At 38.3% G+C, this 22,321-nt stretch overlaps 1 protein-coding gene across 2 annotated transcripts in view; it reads left to right on the forward strand.

The window, feature by feature from the left end:
* The first annotated feature begins 4,072 nt into the window (after positions 1 to 4,072).
* Positions 4,073 to 22,321, forward strand: part of slc38a4 (solute carrier family 38 member 4) — a 32,730-nt gene continuing 14,481 nt past the window's right edge. Inside the window, exons 1-10 of one of the 2 annotated variants that reach the window (XM_084407259.1) lie at positions 4,073 to 4,156; positions 14,621 to 14,767; positions 15,051 to 15,144; positions 15,230 to 15,345; positions 19,524 to 19,597; positions 19,679 to 19,771; positions 20,852 to 20,933; positions 21,032 to 21,114; positions 21,196 to 21,254; positions 22,099 to 22,321. The exon at positions 22,099 to 22,321 is cut by the window's right edge and continues 50 nt beyond it. In XM_084407259.1, coding sequence (XP_084263385.1) covers positions 14,661 to 14,767; positions 15,051 to 15,144; positions 15,230 to 15,345; positions 19,524 to 19,597; positions 19,679 to 19,771; positions 20,852 to 20,933; positions 21,032 to 21,114; positions 21,196 to 21,254; positions 22,099 to 22,321 — 931 coding nt within the window. In that variant the 5' untranslated portion in view covers positions 4,073 to 4,156; positions 14,621 to 14,660. Of the gene's footprint in view, positions 4,157 to 10,619; positions 10,718 to 14,620; positions 14,768 to 15,050; positions 15,145 to 15,229; positions 15,346 to 19,523; positions 19,598 to 19,678; positions 19,772 to 20,851; positions 20,934 to 21,031; positions 21,115 to 21,195; positions 21,255 to 22,098 lie in introns of those variants that run through there. The other variant, XM_084407258.1, reaches the window with a different exon arrangement.

The following is a 22,321-nucleotide window of genomic DNA, read 5'->3' on the forward strand; positions in this document are numbered from 1 at the left end:
CAGTATTTGTGTGTAAACAATTGAGAAAAACTGTAAATTCAACTAATCATTTTTTTCAGTGTACATATTATCAAAATCAAGCTTTTGCACGGAACGGCACACACGTCATATTACCAGATTTTTGTCTAAACAACTACACGCTGCTGGTGTACTAAACACTAAATACTAAAATAGTTCAAATTGTAGAAAATTCTTCAGATTGTTCACATGCACAGAAATATTTGCAGATACACACACATGCTGGTGAAACAATTATTATTATTATCATTTTGTTTTTCACTAAACAAGTCAGTGCAACATATGCACAGCAGATATATTTACACTGGACTGAACACAAATATGCTCACAAAAAACAGTAAACTGCAAAAGATTGAAGTGTTAACAGTTAAGCGTTGAGGTGCTTGGTCAGGTGACGCATGTATCGGCCAATCAGATCATGGAGTGTCATTTTGAATGGCAGAGTTTTGAAATGGCAAACATGTGACTTTATGGCAGATTGTTGTGTGTTACGCAGAGAACCGTGTTCAGTGTGTTTAAAAAGTGCCATTTTTAATTGCAAAATGTGTGTAAAGCAGAAAATGTGTTTAGACTTTTGGAGACTTGAGAAGAGGTTTTGCTCTCTGTGTGTGAGTTTAAATAATTGTGCTGTGTGTGTCATTTTAGTGTGTTAGCAATTGGAAAAAACTTGAGAAAAACTCTTGGTTACACAAACGTTAAGGCAACATTCCATTTTGCAAACATTATGTGAATGTAACTTTGAACGTTCCAAAACAAGTCGTAACATTTAAAAAACGTTACATGACCGTCCAACTTGAACGCTTCAGAGAAAACCTCCATGAATGATGTATAAATAAAAAATGTTGTGCTTGTCTTGAACATTATTAAAGACCAGATCATGTTGAACAAACGTTCTATTAATGTTTCTGGAAGAACATTTGCTCATAACTTTGAGAGAACCTTGCCAGAACGTTTTCCACTGCAAAATACCTCCAAGAACGGAGGTTCAATCTATTTAAAATACTATATTTGTATTTGTTTTCAGCATTACCTGAATAACATGGATTCACCCCTAACAGAGCTGGCAATGTTCTCTCAAAGTAATGAACAAAAACGTTCTTCCAGTGACGTTAATAGAACGTCGGTTCAAAGTGATCTGGTTTTTAATAATGTTCTCAAAATCGTTCATGGGAACGTTCTGGTTGGATGCTCATCTAATGTTCTTTAAACGTTATAGAACGTTCAGAGAACATTCAAAAGTAACATTCCCATAATGTTTGTTCCCTCAATGATCACATAACCAAGAAAAAAAAACTTTTTAAAAACATTTAAACATCCAAAAACTTAATGGGATCGTTCCTTTCGTCAGCTGTTTGTATGGCACATGCAGTTGCTGTCTATGTAGTGATCTTACGAGGTTCGGTCTCAGCTCAGACTTCCATTGATAAAAATGCATCATATTTGATAAGATATACTGAATCTATTCACAGCAAGGCATGTCGGCGTGAGCTCAAGATCTATTTCTGATGTGGGTCACTAATGTAACTGGCCATCCAAAAATACCTGCAGTCTCTTCCAGCGCTGTGCGGATACACGGATATGAAGACCTTTCTCAAATGGATTTCAACGTTCACGGAATAACACACTAGTTATATTTGCTGGGCACTGTTTCTGTATGCATTGAAAACTTGCATGACAAGCATTTGCCAAAAATGTGCAGAGCACACTGCATTGAATCCTGTCTCCCATGATGCAATGCGCCAAACGTTGCATTGCAATGGAGTCAAGAAGACGGCGATCCGTTAGCGTGATTTAAATGCCGCCATTTTTTTTTTTGCATATCTTGCATCATCTCTTTTCAGAAGCTTCAGGATGAGTGTGTTTGATTTCGCTCAAGGACATGCACATGTTTTCACACGAGTGAAGCTGGCAGGGAGATCGGTTCAGTCACTGATATGCAATGTCATCTGAATTCACTGTGCAGTGTGTAAATATCCTCCTGTTAACAGACTAAAACAACAAGATCACTGCTTGACAATTAAAAAACAGATTGATATTGAATATGACACCACTCCCAGGGGTTATTATGAGACTCAACACGGATCAAATGCTGTGCAGAGGAAAAAGACTAAATAATGAATAAAGTAGAAATCAAGTGTTATTGGCATGATAGAAGTCTATACTGCAAAAGCATCTAAAAAAAACAACAACGTCAGTATCCAGCTAACAAAATATTGTTCTAAGAACGGTTTGCATTCCCATTAAGTTACGAAAACATATTTCTAAATGTTCTTTGCTTTTTTCCTTGGTTATATAAACGTCAAGTGAACATTCCACTTATGCATTATGCAGAGATTATGGGAATGTTACTTTTGAACGTTCTGAAACATAGTGGCGTTTAGACGAACTAAAACGTTTCAGATTTTTCTTCTTTTTTTCTTGTGCAAGCATTTTGAGAACGTTACTAAAGTCTGGATAACTTTGTACGAACGTTTTATTAATGTTATCAGTCCTTCACGTCTATTGCGATCTCAAAATTCTGGCTAGTTGATAATATCCATCAAAATCGACTGATCCTTTTCCTGTTTAGCACCTAAACTCTGGAACGGTCTTCCTAGCCTTGTTCAGAAAGCAGACACACTGACAGTTCAAGACTAAAACACATCTCTTTGACCTGACACACACCTAACACAGTATCGCATGTCTATAATTCGATGAAGGATTGTTAGGCTGTATAAAACACTTTTCATGACACCAGATGTGGGCTATACTTGTTCTTCTTTGTAGGCATCTATGCCAATATTACTCTCTCTGTTTATCCTGAGGTTACCGTACAGTCAGCCGGATCCGGGCCGGATGAAGACATGACAGCCATCGGCACAGGTCCTCAACAGAGACCACAAGAACCAGGTCCTCCGTACAGAAAATCCATCCTGGATGGATGAACGCTATGATCCACAATCTGATTCCTGACACTGATAATCACACCGTGATCATTCGTTGTCCGTGGAGAACTGAGCGACTGAGTCTGGTTTCTCCCAAGGTTTCCTTTCCCCATTCTGTCATCTGGTGGAGTTTGGGTTCTTGCCACTGAGATCCGGCTTGCTCAGCTTGACACTTAATATTCAGAAATATTATTGATCTGACTGACTGCAATGTTGTATAAGAACTGAACTGAGCTGGATGGTGACATGGTTTTTGCAGAACTGCTTCATAGATGAAATTCACTAATTGAATAATTGTTGATCTTTACAACAGAACTGAATCAACACTAAACTGACTTCAGCTGAACATCAGCCGAACTGCATCATTTTCCTGTTATCACTGTAAAGCTGCTTTGAAACAATCTGTGTTGTTTAAAGGGCTATAAAGGTGACTTGACTAACGTTACTGGAAGAACGTTTGTTCGTACATTTTTCGGGAACTTTGTCTTAAAAAAGAGACAGTTATATAAAAAAAAGAATAATATATAGGCATAATATGTAATAATACAATAAATAATTAAATGAAAGTTAAATAAAAAGCAATGTTACATAAAATAAAACAAAAAAGAAATAAAATAAATTAAATTGAAATAATACAAAATAATAAAATAAAATACAACAAATAATAAAATAAAACAAAATAATAAAGTAAAGTAAAACTAATAATATAAAATAAATAATACAAAATAAAACAAAACAAAACAAAAAATAAAACAAAAATAAAATACAAAAATACAACAAATAATAAAATAAAACAAAACAAAATAATAAAGTAAAATACATCAAATAATAAAATAAAAAAATAATAAAATAAAGCTAATAATATAAAAAAAATAATAATAAAAAAAATAAATAATAATAATAAAATAAATAAAATAAATAAAATAAAGCCGTGACCGAACAAAAACACCATAAACTCCCTCGAGGAGAACACGATCTGCCGTACACACTCGGGCAGCTGATCCCGAAGATGATCTCTGGAAGTCAGAGACCCTCCATTACTGTGTGTGTGTGTGTGTGTGTTGCTGTAATTTGATGCTCGTGCCGTGGAGGGGTTTGCCATCACATGGTGGAAATTTCCACGCACTCCTCCCAGTGAAACGGGTTTGATCTCGAGGAGCGACGCCAGTTTCTCTTCATCCTGCGAGATTTGCGCTGATTCCTTCAGGATCCAGGTGGGTTCGTACACAAACACACACAGACACACATTTATTTCCAGAATGAAAGTGAAAGATTGATGATGTTGCGCCTTTGCTACATCACTGATCTGTGTTTGCGCGAGGAAGGAACGAACCATTTAAAAGCATCACTGGATGTGAAAGGAACGGCTCTGAGTTGTTTTTAATTACTAGAACGAGCACTTTAAAGATTATATGAATGTTTTATAAATGTAGAAATTGTTTCAAGGCTCCTAAACGACAAAAGTAACGTTTGCGTGTAATGTTTCTCCTAATGAACTTACTAAAGCTTGTTCTGTATAGGCGCTTGCAAACATTGAAGCAACATGTTTGAAACACTATAGATCGTATAAAAAAGATATACTCCAAAAAGCTGGGTTTTTAAATGTGTGTTTTGAATATTTTGATGAATATTGTGTTGGTTTCACGCACACAAAGCGGTTGTTTGGCGCGCGTGCATTCAGTCAATCAAACCTGCAGCATTATGGCAAGCCGAGTTAACATTTAATCCTTTAAAAGTACTAATATCTATTTCCATGCCACTAGTACTTATTTTTAAGATACTAGTATCTATTCCACAAGGTACTAACTGGTACTTATTTATTAGTTTCTAGTGCTACACAAAGTGATAAACAGCATAACATATATATTTTTGAATATGATTTTATGTCGTTTTTATCAGGAATAAACGCCGGTTGATGCATTTCCTTGTTTGTGCATTATATGCAATAAGGAAGCAGCATCTAAACCGGAGATTTATTTGTTTCCATAGGAAAATATTGTAATATTCCACCTATAAATGTTTATGCTGATGAGCATTTATGAGCAGGTTTTTTTTTTTATAGCAAGTCCACTGTCTTTGCTTTGCAAACTATGTTTAAACACTAAACTGGCAAGTAACAATGCGAAAGAGTGAGAATGAGAGATCTGACTGACTCCATGTGTTGCAGTTGTATTGAGTTTTATAGTAATCCAGAACATTCTGTAATGTGTGATCCGCCCACCAATGCTAAACTCATTCACACACATGCATTGCACTTCCACAGGGATCGGACCTTTAAAAATTCACAAGCACAAACATTAATTACTGGCATTGCATGCATGCATTTTACACTTTAACACCTAATGTAGAATCTGACTTCTAAAGCTCTTCAGTTGCATAGTAGGTTCATTGCTTTTGTTAGTGCAAATAATAAATTTGATGCAAAACATGTTTGAACAGAACAGAATGTATCAGTTATGACCAACATAGATGTGTTTATTTGTTGAGGTTTTGGATCTTTTATATGGAAACAACAGTTTATGATCATCAAAGAACTGATTATGCAACCCATCCGTCAAGAAGTTATATCCCTGAACTGTTCGGACGTTTACGCCAGTTTGTTTGAGGCCCAGCACGGTAAAACTGGTCAAAGTAAACATACACTTACACAATTTAAATATGCAACGCCATGACTCTGTGAACCTGTTTATCAGGTTTCAGTCAGAGATGAACAATAGCCGTCAGTCATTTCAGATAATGTACACAAAATGTGAAGCTGTGACGTGGAGGTGGTGTCTTATATCGCATACTGAACCCGTATTTTCCGTAAGTTGCACCTGACTGTGAGACACACACACACACACACACACACACACACACACACACACACACACACACACACACACACACACACACACACACACACACACACACACACAGGTAAGTTGCTTTGGATTCCATTCAGAAATAATGTAAAATTTCATGCTCAACGTGTATTTTATTCCCCTCACTCCACACTGAATTCTCTACATTTGACGTATTCAGAACAGAAATTAAAAATCTAAGTATAAAACAAACATGAATGATAGTGTTTAAAGTATAAAGCAAACATGAAACATTCGTTTAGGCTTGGCATTTATTATAAAAGCCAAACCTTAACGAATGTGTTTAAGGCAAAACTGAAACTACTGGCATCTTGGAAATGTGGAAAAACTGCAAATTAAAATCCAATTGTGTGCGCCAGTGTTAGTTTAGTTTTGAATTAGCTTTTATTTTCATAATTTTAATTTACATATTAATTTTAGTTTAGTTTTTAGTCATTTCGTTGTGCTTTCGTCATGTTATACGTTTTTTAAATACTGACATTTAAGTTTAATTCATTCTTATTTTCAATATTTAATCATTTTAGTGCTCCAACTTAAACTTTACGCATGTTGCGCTTGCATGACGTTAATTGCATTGTATAAGTCGCTTTCAAATAATTCAAAGAATGAATGTTTTAATGTCATCATGGCAGTCATTGGGTTCAGTATTTCTCCAATAATGGAAGCGGTTCATTATAATAGCTGGTTCTGAGACCCTTACTGTAATTATGGCGCAGACCCAAAGACCCAAATAACCTCAGAGAACAAACACAATGTTCCTGTCAAACCGAGCCAGGACAGAAACACACAGAACTTCACCTTTCCAATGGCACCTAATAGACGTTTATGATAAATCTTGATCATTATGATCATAAGGTGTTGTTATGAAATATGACTGCCTATGAAAAACTCTATAGTGTTGATAAATGGTTACTTAGTGGTTGTTAGCGCAATGCTAGTGTGTTTCTATGTGATTTCTCACTGTTTTCATGACAGGAGTCCATCCTCACGATATGCTCCGGGTCTGCTCGGTTAAACTCGTGCATCTGAAGTAACATCACACTCTCCTCAACAAGCGGAAGTTGAATGCATTCATTAAGGGAACAGTGTGCTCTATTCTTTCTCAACTTCTGTAAAGGATTGGATCTGTCGTCATTCACCTTCATCTTTCGTTATTTTCAGCTCGGGTCAGTCCATTATGTGTTCTGCTATGTCACTGATGTCACAAGCAATGAGCAAATCGATAGACTGATAAGATGTTGGACAGAGAGATGAAACCAAGGACAGCTAGAACATAGACTTTTGAAACTCGTTTTATACTTGCCATTCATTTTATACTTGCATAGCAGTTTTTGTAGAGGTCAAGCGCCAAAAGTCTGTAACGACTTTTGGACGGTAATCCATGGCAGCCCAGAGATTGTGCGATTAAAAGTTGGGAAATTTGGCACACTGCTAGAGGAACATCTCATCTACTATTATGGGAAATTTGAGGTCTGTCTCAAACCGTCTAGCGCCACCAACAGCTCAAAATTTGCATTAACATTTCTATTTATATAGGATCGTAATGCTTCGTAATTCAGTGAAAATGATTTAACTTTTAAGACAACTAGATTTTTTGTTAATTTGAAGTTTGTCAGAAACATATATATATATATATATATATATATATATATATATATATATATATATATAAAGTTTAATTTGATTTATATAGTGTTTTTAACAATACACATTGTTCCAAAGGAACTTTACAGAAAATCGTGATGTTAATGTTTATAATATCTTAATGTATTCATGCCATATAGTCCAGGGTCAGGACAGTGGTCCCACCAAAAAAATACAAATAAATAAACAAATAAAATAAAAGGTTTAGTTTTATGTGCCATACAACAATAATGGTAGAAATTTCACAATTCTCGTTTTATTCCAATTTTGATTAAAAAATAAGGACATTTATTTCACACTTGTGTTGAAGACTAAACCAGGGCTGCGTCTGAAATCACACACTCTCTTGAGTAAGCACTTACGTTGAATAAATATCTACCTAGCAACTGCTAAAAAAACTATAATATGAATGTAATCCAGACGTATTCCCCATGCTGTCATCGTCATGTGACCTTCCAGTGTCAGTTACATCACTTCACTGCCATTCTCGAACCCTCTTCTATGACAAATAATGAATATAATGTTGAAAATACAAGTACGAGTGTCAGGTTTCAGATTTTATGGGGTAAAGGTTCCTGCCGTCTGTCTCTCTGCTGGCTGATATATTTGTGTAATGTAATCTCGAGCCGTACGCTGGATAATCTTAGAGCTGAAGGAGAACATGAGTCCTGCTGCAAGCGTTCGGAGAAATAACGGCACTGAGACCGTGTAAGATCATTGCACAGGTTTTAGAAGTGAATCATGCGTTGTTTGGGACGATTTGTCCCGTTTTTCCCTGGTGTTTTCGGAGCGAGAGTGTGGAATGTTGCTTCCCGGTGTCGGTGTGGCATCTCTCGCATCATTTCTCCGTTTCTATGGCAACTTTGTTTTTTAAAGCATCTTTTTTGCATGTACATGCTCTAAGATAGTGTGTCCTAGAAGCCACGATAATACCGTGAGCAACTATTCAGGGCCGTGTTTCCCAACCATATTCCTGGAGGCACACCAGCGGAGCACATTTTGGATGTCTCACTTATCAGACTCGTCTATTTCGGGTCTCGGAGTCTCTACTAACAAGCTGGTGAATGAATCAGACGTGTTTGATTGACCTTTTTCACATTTCCGGGGTTCTCAGAAGAGGAAGTTGTCATAGTTGGGCAAACTTAGTTGGAAAACGACAAGTGCCGATTTTTGGCGATCTCATTTTCCCCAACAGAAAGAAATCGACGATAGCTTTAAGGCTTTTCAAAAGAGGAAAAAAATGATTTAGCTGTATTAGAAAAACTCAAGCTGTAGCATAACTAGCATTAAGTAGATTTCTATAATGTAATGCTAATATAACATGATGGTATAGTTGGGATGCACCGAAATGAACATTTTGACAGATACCGATAACGGATAATTCTTTATATTCGAAAGCCGATAACCGATACATTGGTCAATAAATCTTAATCCAAATTTTGATATAATTTTTTGAGATCCTGATTACAAAAGTCGTACAAACATATACAGTTACAGTAGCCTGTAGTAAACCTGTGTAAGATTCCTTAACTTTTAACATTTATTTTACACTCTGATGGCGACATTTCTTTATAAAACAAACAAAACAAAAAAAGATATTGCCTTACAATGAAATAAAATAATGCCTAAATAATGCAAACAGGGTGTGAAACATTTTTGTTGTTGTCGTCTCATATTCTGATACGAAATGGTGTCTAAATAATAAGTAAATATTGGTACATTTTTGGGGCGCTGGGTAAGTGGTTATTTCAGACTCTGTCAAAGTGTTTTGTTTGTTTGAGGTTGAAATATTTGGAGTTTTTGTTATTAGCAAGTCAGTTTATATTTACTTTTTCATATTCTAATGCTCTGAGTGTGATGTTGAGGTGTTGTGTTTCTGTGGCCCGTTGTGTGTTTGACCCTTGAGCCGGAGCTGCTGATTGGCTCGTGGCGTTGAGTGTGTTGAAGTGTCTCCGTATAAGGAAAGGCCTCTTTCAGGAAGACTCTTTCTCCTTGAGATTGGAGCACCTGCATCATTCAAGACAGTAAGAATTGACTTTTTACTGTGACTAGTCAATAATACGTGACGACATGCAGACGCAGTTGATTGATAATTAGACTGTGTCAATAATTTGTCATTTTTGTGGGTAGGAAATGCATCATATTGTATGGTTGGATTGATTGACTGGGATTATTTGTGTAGTGTGATGTTGTGTATTATTTGTGTAGACTGGTATTCAGAAGGTTGTTGGTTAGACTTTCCAGAGATGGAAACTACAAAAAATTCTGTTTGCATCATTGATCATTATTTTCACGGTAAAGCTGCTTTGAAACAATCTGTACTGTATAAAGCGCTATAGAAATAAAAGTGACTTGACCAATCATTCATAAATTGGCCATTCGCCAGTTATAAGTTTAGCACTTTGGATAAGAGCAGCTGGTAAAAGAATAATTCTACACTGAAAATTTGGTGTAGAAACAATTTTAGCTCAGAAATTGTTAGTAAATTTCATACGATTGCAAAGAAAAGGCAAGTAATACATTGAATTAAACGTGAAATTTTGTTGTAGACAAACTGAGATGGTGTTTTCCTGTAAAACGGACTCTTCGATGTATATTAGTTTTCAGTATTTCAATCGCCACTAATGGATTTTTCAATGGCCTATATTGATATCTAGAGATATATAGTGTTAGTATCTGATATATCTAGAACTACATTTTTTATTTTTTATGTTTTACTCAATATTTACAAAATTCACCAAGATGCTTTTAATCTGTCAAGTGGATTTGGTAATTGGCCAATACCGGCCAATAGTCGGTCTGGTTGTGGCTTCAGAATTTCTGATCGGAGTTGAATGTAGTTTCAGTTCATCTCTGGGTTTTTGTGTGTGTGTTTGCACATGGCATCACTGTTCATCTCTGAGTTTTTGTGTGTGTTTGCACATGGCATCAGTAGCGAATGCAGATTGGCGTCTGCTGGTTTGGCGTTCGAGAGCGTCCGTGAGGGCGAGCGACCCCAGATTCTTGCCCCAGTGCAAACAGAAGTTGATGCAACGCGTCTGTCGCTTATCTCGAACTCATTTCTGGAAGCCTGTGTGCCCTTCAGTGACGCAGGTGGAGGGGAGAGGGGGCGGAGCTTCACGCGGAGCGCTTGAGAATTGGAGCGTCCTGATTGGCCGAGGCAGGCCCTCCCAATGCTCTTTAAAGCAGCCACTCACCTCCAGGGCTAAAACGAAGCTCATCCTTGTTCTGTCAGCACATCAAGTGTCCAGCGTCTGACCTCTCATTGTGAGTAACCAGACCACCATTAATAGATTATAACCTGGGTTAAAGCTAGAGGAGATCTGTTAAAAGTGTGAGTTTTTGCATTTGGTTGCTCATTGCTGGAGTTTCTGTGTGTGTGTGTGTGTGTGTGTGTGTGTGTGTGTGTGTGGTCTGTGTCAGTTCCAGCCGGCTGGTTGAAGAATGCTGGTTGAAGCACAAACACAGACATTCTCTTTGAAGAGCGAGTGTTTCTCGTGTCGTAAAACGCTAAGGTCAACTCCAGCTGCTCGGAGAAATTCACCAGAACAGCTTGTTGACACTCAAAAACAAATTGGTGTAGAAACAGTTTGCAAGTAAATGTTATATTTAATTACAAAGAAACTGCAGGCAATTTAATTTAAGTCGTTGAATTAAGTGTGAAATTTTGAAATGGGGAAAACCTGAAATAGTAGTTTCTTCTCTAATGAACCGCGTAAAGCCGTTTAAAGCCACTCCACACGGGATCCACTTGGACTGCATGTTAACACTCTTGTTTAAATGGTTGAGTTTAGTTTACTTGCTGCTTATTTTGTTGTTACTTCAAAATGCTGAAGGCGAGGAGAGGCGTGAGATTATTGGAGAAACATTTGAGGTTTCCATTTGTTCTCTTTTTCGTTTCTTTGCTGTCACGGACGAACAATTGAAGTGTGTCTACTGTTTTTATAGTTCTGCTTCTGGTCGTAAATCTAAAAGAGTTTTATTGTGTTGAGAGCTGCAAATAAAGTCGTGTGTTATGAGAATGTCAGATTTTTTTTTTTAAGGAGTGGTTGGGTTGCATTAGTTTGGGTCTTGCTGGGTATGTTGGGTCAACTTTTTTCTTTTTTCTTTACTGGTAAGTCTGGTTTTTCAAGGCTGAAGTTTGTTACTCTTGACGTCTTGACAGCTGAAGTCACATGAAAATTATTTAAATGCTTGGTTCAGGCTAGGGAACCAAAATCCTCTATCATGGTATGAGTAATTTTAAAATCCGGGAATGTTATTTACATGACTGTTTATTTATTTAGCAATAGCTTTTACGCTTTTACACATAAATGAGGAATATGTTAATATGAATATAATCATCTGGCAATGCCTATTCTTTATAACCCAGTAATTGAAGTTCTTTACAAATTAAAGGTGCTTCATTAATTCAATTGTTCTTATTTGCGAAATTATTTACGACAGCGGTAATGGACAATTCCGCTTCCGACCTGTAGGGGGACCGCAGAGGAAAAGTTCCTGAGTGTTGCTTTAAAGACCAGATAACTTTGAACAAACGTTCTATTAACGTTACTGGAAGAACATTTGCTCATAGTTGGGTTAAAGAAAGTATATTACATTGCAGAAGTGTTTATTCTGATATTTGCTGTTGCCAGTGTTTTATAAAAGCCGTAAGCCACTGTCTACATGTATGACGTTGCAGCTGCACAAAGGAACACAGTAAAAAACTGTTTACTCAGTGTAAAACTGTTCTCATGTGTGAATCCAGTAAACGTACCACATCTGTGTGCAAGAGAAGCTTCCCAGTACTGTGGGCCAGAATGAGACCTGTGGAATATTTTCAGCTTTCCATGAGTCTATAGTTCTCTCTGGCCACATTTATGAATATATCAATGAGGGCTTTGTGTTGGTGGGATTGTGGGTAATTGGGTTCAAGAATGGTTTTGGCTGTGTTTTGGACTGTCTTATGTAATGCTCTCCGTCTCATTGGAAATGGTTTTCAGAACGGATAGTGCCTAGCATGGGCTGGAAATAGCTGACCTGAGGCCAGTGAGTGTTGTGCGCTCATAACAGGTGTGTGCTGGACCGGCCCTAAACGCGTCTGATTCCAGAGCTCATGCGTCATGGAGCGGCTCAGACGCACAGATACATGAGTCCTCAACCCAAACATCGAACAAACACACCCTTTATGTGGACCTGGAGCAAAACACAGAACTACAGCAATCCTCAACAGGGAATACATAATCCTGAATCGAGCCACAGTGACGTGTGCGATCGCAGTGATAAATATATCAAACCCGTCAACAGGCCAATTTGTGTACTTCGATTATTGTGCGTTTTCCGGGATTATTGTACCTGTAGTGAAACTACAAATTGGCAAAGAACGTATCTTATCCATATCCACTAATGTGTCCATAAAAATGCAAAATGGCCCAAATTCATGGGTTTATTTTGCCTTTTTGGAAGATGTTTTGCATGAAAAGCACTAATATGTTACTGGTCTGCCCAGTTTTTTTATCAGGACAAACTTTAAAGAACTTATTTTGAATGCTGGACCCAATTTGTATCAGATACTCTTAGGGCCCTATTTTAACGATCTGAAACGCAAGTATTAACGCGAAACGCAAGTAACTTTGTGGCCGGATCTCGCAAATCCGACGCAAATCTAAAATGGGTTGGTCTGAAGTAGCTTCATTACTCATAGGTGTGGTTTGGGCGTAACGTGAAATAAACCAATCAGAGCGTCATCTCACATTCCCTTTAAGAGCAGGCGTGCTTGTTCCATGGCGGATTGCTATTTTAACGGCAGATTTGCCAGGAGCGGATCACAGCCGAGGAGACCGGCGTTCTCGTCAGGGCCGTAAAACACAGAGAAGTGACATTGGGGATGGAGAAACACCCAAATTAGCTTCGGTTAAACAGGCGTATAATAATTTGGGTAAATGTGTAAGCTAGATTTATGCCTATTTTTTCACATCTTTATGGACACCACAATGATTTCCCTCATGTGGAATATTTTTCCTTGTAATTAAGTAGGCCTATGGCTGATGCATCTGTGTAGAGTAGAGAAGCAAAGTGTATGTGCGTTGTGCACACGCTACATTATGGCCAAGCACGCGCCCTTAAAATAGCATCTGAACGCGCCTTGTTTTCTGAAACTGCAAAATAGCACCAGGGAACGTTTGCGCCGGAACATGCCGCCTCTTTTCGCTGAACCGCCCCCGGGAGCGCAAGTTCATTCCCTAATTTACAGACGTGCGTCTGTGGAGGGAAAAGTCCGCTGTGCGTCGGGTGCAAAATAGGAATGATACATGCGTCGGTACAAAAGTCAATTGCTCTGGGTGTAAGATAGGACCCATAATGTATCTTGTGTATATATAATTGAGTTGTATATACATAATTTTTTGTCTTTTTTTTTCTAATTGATGTTTGTTGAATCAGTCTGTGAAGCTGATATGGCACTAAATTTAAATCCAACCAACCTTTACACTGTTGGCAAGAAAACACCAGGATGGATTTTACCCTGGTAAAACTGGACCGGGTCAGATTTGTGTTCTGTTGAGGTTCTAGGGATTGATTTGTCTCAAGTTCAGGAATTCAGTCAATACGTTTGGCTCTGAATGTCGTTATATTGACTTGTCTTGCAGGATCAGTTCATGGTCACTTGTCATAAACTAAGAAGTTTAGGAACATTTACTAATTCTTTATTATTTAAAAAGTCATAATTAAGTCATGAAGACTCTGGGAATGATGTGTAGAGCTTCTTCCCAGCTAACAGGGAACGTTCTGGGAAGGTTCTCTCAGAAGTTATGAACAAACGTTTTTCCAGTAACTTTAATAGAACGTCTGGTCTATTAATAATGTTCTCAAAACATTAGCACAAAAACATTCATACAGTGTTTTTCTGAAACGTTTTAATTGGATGTGTGTTTAACATTTTTTAAATGTTACTGCTTGTTTTCAGAGAACATTCAGAAGTGACGTTCCCATTATGTTTGAAGAACGATAAAATGTAACGTTCCCTTAACGTTCACATAACCAACAGAACATGTTCAGGGAACATTTTAAGAAAACATTATTTTTTTCATAACTTAATGGGAACGTTAGCTCAGAATGAACATATTTTCGCTAGCCAGGTTCTTGATGTAGATTCCAGCTCTAACCAAACTTCTCCGGTTGTGTTTCCAGCTCTTTTCCCGGAGACTAATCTTTCCTCACGGCTGTAGACATGGACCGCATGGAGCTGAAGCACGTGAGCACTGAGGCGGACGATGAGAGCAGTGTGGATGATCGATACACAGAGCCCATCGATTCAGAGAAAGCCACCATCAACAGGTCAGAGTCGCCGTTGTGTGTGTTTAACCCTGACGCTGTTTGATGTCCAGAACGTAGTGACACACAGTCTGATGGGAAATTATGACAGTATGTGGACAAACACGTGCACTGATTCGTCATGTAACAGTCAAGAAATACTACAGTTTAATGTACAGTTACATTTTAAAACAGATGTGCCTTGTGCATGTTGTACTTGGCAATAAAAGCTGACTCTGAAATGAGATCCTGTAAAAATGTCTTGACATGGAGAACCAAATAACGTGTTTGTGTTGCCGATTTACAGCCAGTTTCTGGATGAAGAGGACGCAGAGAGTCAGAAGTTTCTCACCAATGGGATGATGAAGAAGAAGAAATATGAGGAATATCATGAAGAATATGTAATATCCTAGTTCTGGAACACATTAGCATCTTCGTTCTGTCTCTCGAGCTGTTGATTAACCCTCTCTCTGCTCTGTTTCGCAGCACCCGGGTCACGCGTCGTTCGGGATGTCCGTCTTTAACCTCAGTAACGCCATCATGGGCAGTGGAATTCTGGGACTGTCCTTCGCCATGGCCAACACCGGCATCGTACTGTTTATGTGAGTGTTTGTTCCCTGTCATCCGAAAAGTGGGAGGGACGTGCAATTAAGTTTAGCAGCTTTGCTCATGAATATTAAATAATGATAATAATACATTGGCTCTTGAATATTAATTAGGAGATGGAACTTTCTACCACTAAAATGTAGATGTTATAAAGTAGGCGCTATATATATATATATATATACTGGAAATGCCCACCCAAAAATGATGTACATACAACTGGAAATACCGGATATATCTAAAGATTTATATATATATATATATATATACACTAAAAGTGTTGTTTTTAATATATATATTAACCCCCTGAGGTCGGCGGTATCGCCGGCGATACCAGCTCGCTTTTTTTTTATCAGTGTAAAAGAAACTCATGAATACTCTGTTGACTTTGATTTTCCATAGGAGTTTCATACATCAATCGATTCTGTTAAATGTGTATTATTTTTCTGTATACTCACAATAAAAACAAAGTGTTGTGCTTTTCGCCAAATTAAGAAAAATAATCACGGAGCGAGTTCTGCCTTCTCTCTGTCCGTGTAGTCCATTCTGAAACGCGTCCGAAAATGAATCATAACTCAGCGAATACTTCTCACACAGGCACGTGATATATGTCTTTATGAAGCTTGAAATCTCTTCTTTTAAATGAAGTAATTAATAAAAAAAACAAATGTTTTCAACTCATGTAATCCGTTTGAAAGCAAGGAGAGGTACCGTTTTTTCCTTCTGCCTAATTATCTCTATAATGAACTGAGGCCGCCCCGCCCCCGGCGCTATTGACATGGTAAATAGTTTAGGTGATCTATGCTTCGCACCCGCCCCCCGATCAATGCCTTGAAAACACGAAGTTTCATCAGTTCAGATTCACTGATAGTTCATCGCGTTTAGAGAGGATGGCGCGTTTCTCCGGTAAAGACGCTCTTCAGATGATCCTGGACAGCGAGGAATAACTCACCTTGGCTTTTCCTCAGAGGAAGATTGTAACTCAGACGAACGGCAGCATGTTCAAGAGCGAATTGATCACGCCGAGTAAACACCGAGTTTTCACGTGAGTAAATACGTGAACTCAAGTGGTCTAGTGGTAGAACATTTGCCTAGCGTGTCAGAGGTTCTGAGTTCGATTCCGCACTCATATGTTTTTTTTTTTTTTTTGTCAAATCAGATTATGTTTATCAGTGGTTGTATATCAGGCAGAGACATGTGTGTGTGTGTATTTTGTTTTGTAATTTCACTGGAACGAAAAGAGAGTCTCCACAACGGATTGAAGCGCGCGTCCGAGTGAAGACTGCGCGAGCCTAAAACAAACACAGTATCCGCGTCTGACTCGCGGGAATCCACGGCGCAAACCTGTGAGGGGCTGTGTTTTCTCGTTTATATTCCTTTTAGCATTTTAGCATTTATATTCCTTATAATAAAAATGAAAGACCTATGTTACAGACATATGAAAGACAACATTTCGTTGATTAGTTTTGGATAGATTATACATTTTTACTGTAAAATATCTGCCACCTCAAATAAGCTTTTATTTGCCAATTTTTTTGTCAAAAATAATCAAATAATCAATCAAATCCTTAACTTTGAAATATGTATGATAAAATGTATACTTTAGTTTGTACAAAGAAAGATTACACTTGAATTGTTGTTTATTTAAATATTTACAAGGTAGATGTAAACAAACTATTAAAAGGTAAATATAAGCCTTTTCTTTAAATAATTTTTATTGTGTTTTATTAGTGACAAATTTGGGGAGAAGATAAATATTCCAAAACTGAAAATACAGTATGAGAATTAACTGCACAATTACATGTTTTCCTTGGCTATTATAGGCCAAATTGCAAGCACAATATGTGGAAAAATAAAAAAGAATTGAGATGCTTCCAACTGTTGCTCTTGCATTCTTGTGGCTCAGTGACTCACCTGAATGAATGGCTCATTAAGTATGCGGTCCTCAGGTGTGAACCACTACATATGCATGATCTGTGACGCCCACTCCGCATATGGCCTTTCCAAACAGAAAGTGCTTTGCAAAATTCAAATCAATGTATTGTGTTATGTGAATGATTAGGCAGGGTGATTTTCACATAATTTTGAAGAAAAAACACTAGGCGATGACATCCATTAGACAAAAGTCTTATTGGCACATATTTAGTGTGTGTTTTGTGGTCTTATTTCAGAAACTTTAGTTTTTAGTTTTTTCAATAACCACGCATAAACATTATTCTCTCAAAAATGCAGACATGTACATTCTTGTTGCTCACATATTATGGTAGCCCTGTTTGTGCTAAATAGTGTGTAATTTTTTTTTGCCATTACTATGTTTATAAGCAACTGAAAAAAGCACAAATGTCAGAACATCTCAAGGACCCCAAAAACACCTCAGACCCCAGAGGGTTAAAAGTGTGACCCTGGACCACAAAACCAGTCAAATGTGTACATTTTTTGACAATGAGATGTATACATCATCTAAAAAAGCTGAATAAATAAGCGTTTTATTGATGTATGGTTTGTTAGGATAAGACAATATTTGTCCGAGATACAACTATTTGAAAATCTGGAATCTGAGGGTGCAAAAAATCAAAACATTGAGAAAATCTCCTTTAAAGTTGTCCATTTATGTTGGCGATTGTGCTGCACTCACTCACAAAACTAAATGTTTTATATATTTACGGTAGGAAATATACAAAATATCTTCATTGAACATGATCGTTACTTAATATCCTAATGATTTTTGGCATAAAAGAAAAATCGATAATTTTGCCCCATACAATGTATTATGAGCTATTGCTACAAATATACCCGTGCGACTCGTGACTGGTTTTGTGATCAAGGGTCACATATATATATATATATATATATATATATATATATATATATATCAATAATATCACACTTTTTGTGATATTTTATTTTACAGTCAGGCCACAGCAAGCACTAAAACTTTTGAAACCATTGTTTATGTACTTATTTATTTATTTAATTATAATGGTTTCAAAAGTAATGCTTGCCACGGCCTTGTTTGTAGCAAATGTGCCGCTTCCAGAAACCCCTTGAGAGGATCTTATCAAAGAATGTCCTGGCGATCACTGTGTCGGGACGGCAGGGTTTCTCAGGGCCAGAGCTGGTGTCTGTGACATGCCACACCGCATGCATCGCAGATGAACTACATGGCTATATTTAGCTCAACGGCTCTGCTGTTCAGTGAGGGGTTAAAGTGTGTGTGTGACTGACAGCAGTCAGCTGTCCCTCTGACCCGCCACAGCATGAGGAAACACGGACACACACCTTCAGCGCTAACGGTCACCTGAGTGGCGCTCGACCCGCATCTCTCTTTCATTCTCTGCTGTTCATGTCAGACGGTTATTTCTGTTCGGCGAGGCTGGTGTCGAGTGACCCGACCACCGTTAACCCAATCTGAAGATTCATCTTTCTGTCTTTCAGTTTGTGAATTAGATGTGACTGTAGTTTTACAACAGTTTACACAGTTACAGTGCAAAAAACCAAAGCTGGTTAGCAAAGTTATCTGGCCTTTAATAATGATCACTAATAATGTTCACAAAAAATATACATTGTTGCAGTTGGACGTTCATCTAACGTTTTTCAGAGAACATTCAAAAGTAACGTTCCCCTAATGTTTGCAAAATGATAAAAATGAATTAATTTGAACAAACTGAATATGCGGCATATAATATTGTTTTGATTTGTTTGCAGTGGTTACTACTATTATATAGAGAGTTTTTTTTATAACCATTAAAACCATTTAGGGTCAGTTTTCATAATAGATTAATAATTGCATATGAAATGCACAACAATTTAAAAATAAAAACATCAAAATTTCTTGCCCCTGTTTTTAATCTATAGATAACAAGTTTTTTGTTTTGTTTTTTTGGACCACTGAACTATAGGAAATTTCCATTTCAGAAATCTGCTCATCTTATTTTGAGAGGACCTTTAGCGCGGGCTCGTTAGCATTAGCTGTGTGTGCGGTCAGTCATGTATATGTGCACCCTGCATTTAGAAACCTTTTAAAAATAAACCTCAGTTAATGTCGCACCGTGTTCCTTAACAGGCGATATAAGATGATCCTAAACGTGTTGAAGAAGCTCTGACTTGCACAAGTTTTAACTTATGTTTTAGTAAAGGTTACAGGAAGAGTTTCTGACTTTTCTCAATGTTTTCCCAGAATCCTCCTGCTGGGAGTCGCTATCCTGTCGCTGTACTCCGTTCACCTGTTACTTGTGACGGCCAAAGAAGGAGGTGAGTTTGTCGAGAGATTGAAAAACACACACATTTACATATGAAACATGCAGTTGATGGGATAATATCCTCTGGCTGCAGGATCGCTGATCTACGAGAAGCTCGGAGAAAGAGCGTTTGGATGGCCGGGAAAAATGGCAGCATTCGGATCTATAACTCTGCAGAACATAGGAGGTAAAGTTGTTGTCTTTAAAGAACAGCTATTGTGCTGTTTTCCATCTTAATCGCTCTTTAGTGTGTAATGTCGCTGTTTGAGCATGATAAAGTGCCTCCAGCAAGAGTTCTTCTCTATATCAGTGTCAGTGTTGTAGTCTTGAGTTTCTTCCGGGAACGAACACGTCACAATATTCCTCATTTAAATAATTCATACGCAGAATAAAGGGGCGGGGTCTGGTTGAGTTAGTTAGTAGTGTGTTGAAACCAAGCGGAAACCTTCCTCTCTCTCTCTTGAAACCAACACTGAAGTGACTAAAACTGCAATTCACCGACTGGCCACTAGAGACCGGCTCTAAAAGAGTCAATACCATAATCCCCCATTTTAAAATGCCCAACTTTACAGCAGAAACAAATATGTTTACAGCCTGGTGCAAAAAGTGGTTTTTGATCTATATAACTTTGCCCGTCATGACAACTATGAGGGGGGTGAATTTTTTTTTATAACTCATCCATTTAATTAATATTAAGCCTTAAAGTTCTGCATAATTAAGGGCGTGGCCGCTTGAGTGACAGGTGGATTGCCGCTGATGTCACTACTAGCCGTTTGTCTGCTGTCTGTTAGCGACACGTCACCTCAGCTAATCCGCCTTTTTGCCCATTTGCGTTAATCCGGGAGTGACTCTGCAAAGATGGTGACGGCCGGCTCCGCCCACTTTGGGTTTTCAAAAATTCTCACACTACGGGTGACATCACACACACTACTAACATTTTTTTTTAAGGTCTATAATTGAAACTGGCGGTTATGGTAAGGGGCGGGACATTTCCCAAACACACTTGAAGCTCTCGACCAATCACAACACACTGATCCAGCCGACCAATCAGAGCACAGTGTGCTTTTCAGAAGGAGGGGCTTCATAGAGACAGGAACTAAAGAGAGCGTTACTGACAGACTGGGAAGAGAGGAGCTGCAACAATGGAGAATATAGGGAATATAATCAACATTCAAGCAGGAAAACCTGTTCTAGTAGAGAAACAACAGCATCAGGACTTTGTAAAAGGTTTGCATGAGTGACATGAACGTGTTTGGTTTGTCTTCAGCCATGTCCAGCTACCTGTTCATAGTCAAATACGAGCTGCCAGAGGTGATCCGGGCGTTCCTCGGGCTGGAGGAGAGCTCTGGGTGAGTCTCAGTGATGTTGAGTGAGTGTTTGTGTCTATATAACAGCAGATTAAAGCGTAGTGATAATAACCCTGATTTACACCCCTGTTATTGTGCAGAGAATGGTACCTGAACGGGAATTACGTGGTGGTGTTTGTGTCCATCGGCATCATTCTCCCGCTGTCCATGCTGAAAAACCTCGGTAAGACTGTTTCAAGTGTCAGAGTTTGTGTTTGTGATGTCTGGAAGTGTGTGTGTTTCTCACTCGGTTCTCGTCTCACAGGGTATCTCGGCTACACCAGCGGCTTCTCTCTCTCCTGCATGGTGTTCTTCCTGGGCGTGGTGCGTTTACTTTTACTCCATATGTACCTTTTAATATTCAATTCAATTCACGTTTATTTGTATAGCGCTTTTCACAATACACATCGTTTCAAAGCAGCTTAAGTCTATATTACAATTTAGAGTGATCTGTTATCAGAGGAAACTGTCTAAGTTATGTATTTCAGAAAAGTACATATACAAAATTAGCAAAAAATGTATTCATTTAAAAATGAAATAATTTAAGGCAGAAACAATGAGCTCACTGAAGTAATGAATACTTGTTTGTTAAAGGAACACGCCGACTTTTTTGGGACTTTAGCTTATTCCCCGTATCCCCCAGAGTTAGATAAGTCCATACATACCCTTCTCATCTCCGTGCGTGCTGTAACTCTGCCTGACGCACCCACCGCTAGCCTAGCTTAGCACAAAGACTGGAGGTAAATGGCTCCAGCTAGCGTACTGCTCCCAATAAGTGACAAAATAACGCCAACATTTTCCTATTTACATCAGATTTGTATAGTCACAGTGTGTACAAATAACAAGGTCACGAGACTCAGCCATCTTCTAACCGTATACATACTGGGAACTATATTCTCAGAAGGCGGAGCACTGCTACTTGGGCAGAGTGATGGCCCAAGTGTGGACTTATCTAACTCTGGGGGATACGGTGAATAAGATAAAGTCCCAAAAAGTTGGCGTGTTCCTTTAACAAATGATTATGACATTTAGAAAAATGTAGCGTTGGTGCATGTTGATTGACAATATGAACTTTTAATAGCATGGCAGAGTGTTTTTGGTGGACTTACAAGATTTCTGTGTTTTATCTGTGCATGGGTTCATAACACGGTCTTGTTTTGTTTCTCAGCTGATCTATAAGAAGACGATCCTCCCTTGTCCTCTTCCGTTCTTCTACCAGCACGGGTCCAACATGAGTGTGAACGGGTCGGACGCGCTGGGTTTATACACACTTCAGAACGCCTCGGCGCTGGCGTATATCTCTGAGGCGTCAGTGAACGGACCTCATCTGGATCCTCACGCCGCGACCTATGACCCCGCACACAGCCCGGTCGAGTTCACACACCAGCCCG

Source organism: Rutilus rutilus (genome assembly GCF_951802725.1).
Source record: "Rutilus rutilus genome assembly, chromosome: 4".
NCBI classification, from domain to species: domain Eukaryota; kingdom Metazoa; phylum Chordata; class Actinopteri; order Cypriniformes; family Leuciscidae; genus Rutilus; species Rutilus rutilus.